The sequence below is a fragment of the Carassius auratus genome, unplaced genomic scaffold (assembly GCF_003368295.1).
Source record: "Carassius auratus strain Wakin unplaced genomic scaffold, ASM336829v1 scaf_tig00214948, whole genome shotgun sequence".
NCBI classification, from domain to species: domain Eukaryota; kingdom Metazoa; phylum Chordata; class Actinopteri; order Cypriniformes; family Cyprinidae; genus Carassius; species Carassius auratus.
Genome location: NW_020527876.1, coordinates 12,727 through 16,566, shown reverse-complemented (window position 1 = coordinate 16,566; position 3,840 = coordinate 12,727). Strand labels below are relative to the sequence as shown.

General features: G+C 40.0%; 1 protein-coding gene across 1 annotated transcript; it reads left to right on the top strand.

The window, feature by feature from the left end:
• The first annotated feature begins 2,254 nt into the window (after positions 1-2,254).
• Positions 2,255-3,547, top strand: LOC113093291 (potassium voltage-gated channel subfamily G member 4-like). The gene has a single exon (XM_026259091.1). It carries the CDS (start codon positions 2,280-2,282, stop codon positions 3,117-3,119), a length of 840 nt encoding a protein of 279 aa, XP_026114876.1. The 5' UTR covers positions 2,255-2,279; the 3' UTR covers positions 3,120-3,547.
• Positions 3,548-3,840: the final 293 nt, after the last annotated feature.

Here is a 3,840-nt window from a genome sequence, read left to right as displayed (position 1 = left end):
ATTCTTAAGTCTACTAATTAAATATTGTGAAAAGTGTAATAATTATCACAATACTTTCCCATGAATATTTAACATTGCATCATTCTGTTGCTTAGATTGTAATGCTAAAAGCACCGGAAGCATCACATTTTGGGTTTTATTTTGATTATTTGTGCAATCCTACCACTATGTATGCTGATCTCAGAAGCCCTGGTATAAGTCTTAATGGTAACTGTTTGTCAGCTCTGTAAGTGAACTTCTAGATGTATACAGACTGTTATAGATTTAGGGGCTGTGGTTGATTGGTTTTGGGCACAAAGGAGGGGGGGTTTCATTGACATTTCTAGTGGCAACGCAGAGATAAGGTCACCCTAAGTGCATTAGTACTGAGAAATTGACAATCTGTCTGACAAGTTGCAAATTGTTATCCTTCTTTAACATGCATAATGTCTGCAGCTGCTGCAGTCACAACCACTTCACCCCACCACTGGGAAATGAGGAGTAAAAGTCAGAGAAATTAGATGGAAAAAAGGTGGTAGAGTAGAAGAAGGGAATGAGAATGACTGAGAACTGGGGAGAGTGGGCAGAATGGATGTTTGTGCTGGATGGAGAGGGAGAAATTATGTGCTGGGCATTTAAAATTGCTGAATTTACACAAATGAATCACATCAGAACTGCTGCAGTTTGATAATATGTCCTCTCTAACTGTGAGTTTATTGCTGTAGTGGAAGCCTGAAAATTTACAGAGTTTTTTCAGACTCGACAAGCAAAAACATGAATGTGTTTTGAAAGGTTTTTGAAAGATGTAAGAGTTGTAGAGTACGTTTCTTTTGGCAAGGCAGGGTGTTTGTGGAGCAGGGAAGGCCGTTTTTTTTTTTTTTTTACTGCATTGCTTTGAAGTAGTTCACAGTTTGCACTTGCAACTAGAGATTGACAGAATGTTTTTGTTGTTGTTTTACTATCAATGCCAATACCAATGATCTTTATGTTTAAGGGTCCAATGACCAAAATGAAGACACAATAAATAAATAATAAATCATTTGAGTACAATAATATAAAACAAATGCATTAGAAATATTTGTTATTCTATTTTTATTTATCATTATTAGTAGTAGTAATAGTAACATTTATTCCAGTATAATAAATATGTATATATATTTCCTCCTTTTTGGTTGTTTAATATTAATTTGAAATATTTCGGCATGTATTTTTTTTTTTTTTTTTTTTTTTTTTTTTTTTTGAGGTAAGCACATTAAAAAGGAAACATGTGTGACAGTGAAACAATGCATGATTGGTTATTCCTTACATTTGTTTTCTGAGGCTAGGTTTCACATCAAAGATCTTACTGCACCTTCCTTCATCTTTTTTCTTTGACTGTTCACATTTGTGTTTTTGAATTACACCTGCATCATTGTGAACAGCCAGTAATTACCTGTTAGTGAGCATGTACAGAAACAATAACATCACACGTTATACCAGCATATGCTTATTACAACATCAAAACCATTACATCTTCAAGGGCCTTCAAGTATCTGCATATTGAACAGCTAATTTGCTAACATGGCATGACTGTGGTACATTCCCTCGAGTTTTGCTTGAACTAATGCATCTCACCAAATATTAATTAAATCTCAGCATCTTTCCACTGATTCTGCTTGCTCCTCCCTCCGTTTTTAAGATTTTAGCAAAGCACTTACTGGCACTGAATGATAATGACATGATAAAATGATGTGGTGATACTGTATGCACATGTTAAAAGAATGGGTGATTTCAGATCTGGCTGCATCAGATGTGTAGTTTCAAGGATCACATCTAGAGGCATGTCACATGAATGGAAAATCAAATTTAGGTCACTTCCAATGTGTTAATGGAATGGGGGGGGGGGTAAATCAGACATTTCAAGATCAAAGTGGTCTGGTTTGTCTTTTCTGTTTGCACTCCTTCCCTGACCACCTAAAAACGGCTAATTAACTGATACAGCTTGACTTATCGGTAAATGTGGCTTGAATACTAAAAGTAAACACTGGGTTTTCTGGAAAATGTAGTGGCAGTCTGCCCTCTCCTTATCTTTATTTTCCTTTCCTATTTTTTTGTATTGTTTACCAACCTTTTAATCTCTGGCGTATTTTAAACCTCCCTTTCACAAACATTTTTTCTACTCAATCTTCTAATATACTGAGCCTAAATGCATTGATTTTAAATTTAGATACAAAGCATTTTAACTGAATTGAATCGAGAATTAAATTAGTTTCTCACTCACTCTCCCTCCACAGGGTGTGTGTTCCCAGAAATGCTACCACATGTTCATCGTCGAGACTGTTTGTGTGGGCTGGTTCTCACTGGAGTTTCTGCTACGGTTCGTGCAGGCGCACAGCAAGCTGGAGTTTCTCCGTGGACCCTTGAACATCATCGACGTCATGGCTATCCTGCCCTACTATGTGTCTCTGATAGTGGATGAGAACCCCACCAGTGAACATGAGCGACCCTCTGGAGGTAAGGGCTACCTGGACAAGCTCGGGCTAGTACTGCGGATCCTACGTGCCCTTCGGATCCTGTACGTCATGCGGCTGGCCCGCCACTCTCTGGGCTTGCAGACTCTGGGGATGACGGTGCGGCGGAGTACGCGCGAATTTGGCCTGTTGATGCTCTTTCTCTGCGTAGCCGTGACACTCTTTTCACCTCTTGTGCACCTGGCGGAGAGCGAGCTGACCGGAGCACAGGATTTCAGCAGCATCCCCGCTTCTTACTGGTGGGCGATCATCTCCATGACTACAGTGGGTTATGGGGACATGGTACCCAGGAGCATACCTGGTCAGGTAGTGGCTCTCAGTAGCATCCTGAGTGGGATCCTAATCATGGCCTTCCCAGCCACTTCCATTTTCCACATGTTTTCCCGCTCCTACCAGGAGCTGAAACAGGAGCACGACAGGCTCTTTAAAGAGGAGTGTGCGGCGGCCGCAGCTGCGACCACAGGACCTGAGGATGAGGAAGACAGAGGATGGGTGGCTTATCCTCCTCCTAGACTAGTTCTTACTCCAGACACAGAGACACCAGGCTCATTAGAAGACCTTTATCTTCTTGGGAATGGTGGAGAGACTTCTGGGAATAACAAGCACCCGTTACCAGCTGGAGCTTTTTAAGTGATGCACACGCATCATATGCTTCTCTAGATCAAACCTGTTCTTCCATGCCCTTATGCTGAACCCTCTTGTAGTGGACAGGGTGAATTTTCATAGACGCCTCTGTCTAAAAAGATTAAAGGCCCTTGAAGCTATTTTGTCTTCCATCAGCCACAAGCTGATCATGTCTCATTAAAGCACTAATTCCTTCACACTGTAGACAGATTTAGCACTCCATGAAAATCCATACTATAGAAATAAAAAATAAAGCTAGTTTAACTTTAAAGCCATATTCCACACCGTTAGACAAACAAATCCAAAGATGTGTTTATTGGTTGATTATTAAGGTTCAAGAATTGCTCTTCCAGAAAACTTGAATATATCATTTCCTGCGCCAGTTTAGGACAGACATGCTCTTGTACAGGTCCAAATAAAAACAGTAATCTCAATGTCTTGTCCTGTCCTGTTTTTTTAGGGTTCATAGAAGGATTTTCTAATCCTCTTTTTTGAAACGCTCAATTATTAGACACAGTTACCCTGTTCTCTTCTCTTCATTTTACTAAACAGCACATGTGCCCATACCATCTACCAGCTCTGACATGCAGCAGTTACAGAGTGATGAATCTATGATTGTTTTAGTGTTTACTGCTAGAGTTAAGATTCTTTCATGGTGTGACCTCAACAAAGTCAACCTAGTTTTGTTCATCTTCCTCTCTTTTTGCTGAAATCCTTCTAGGAATGT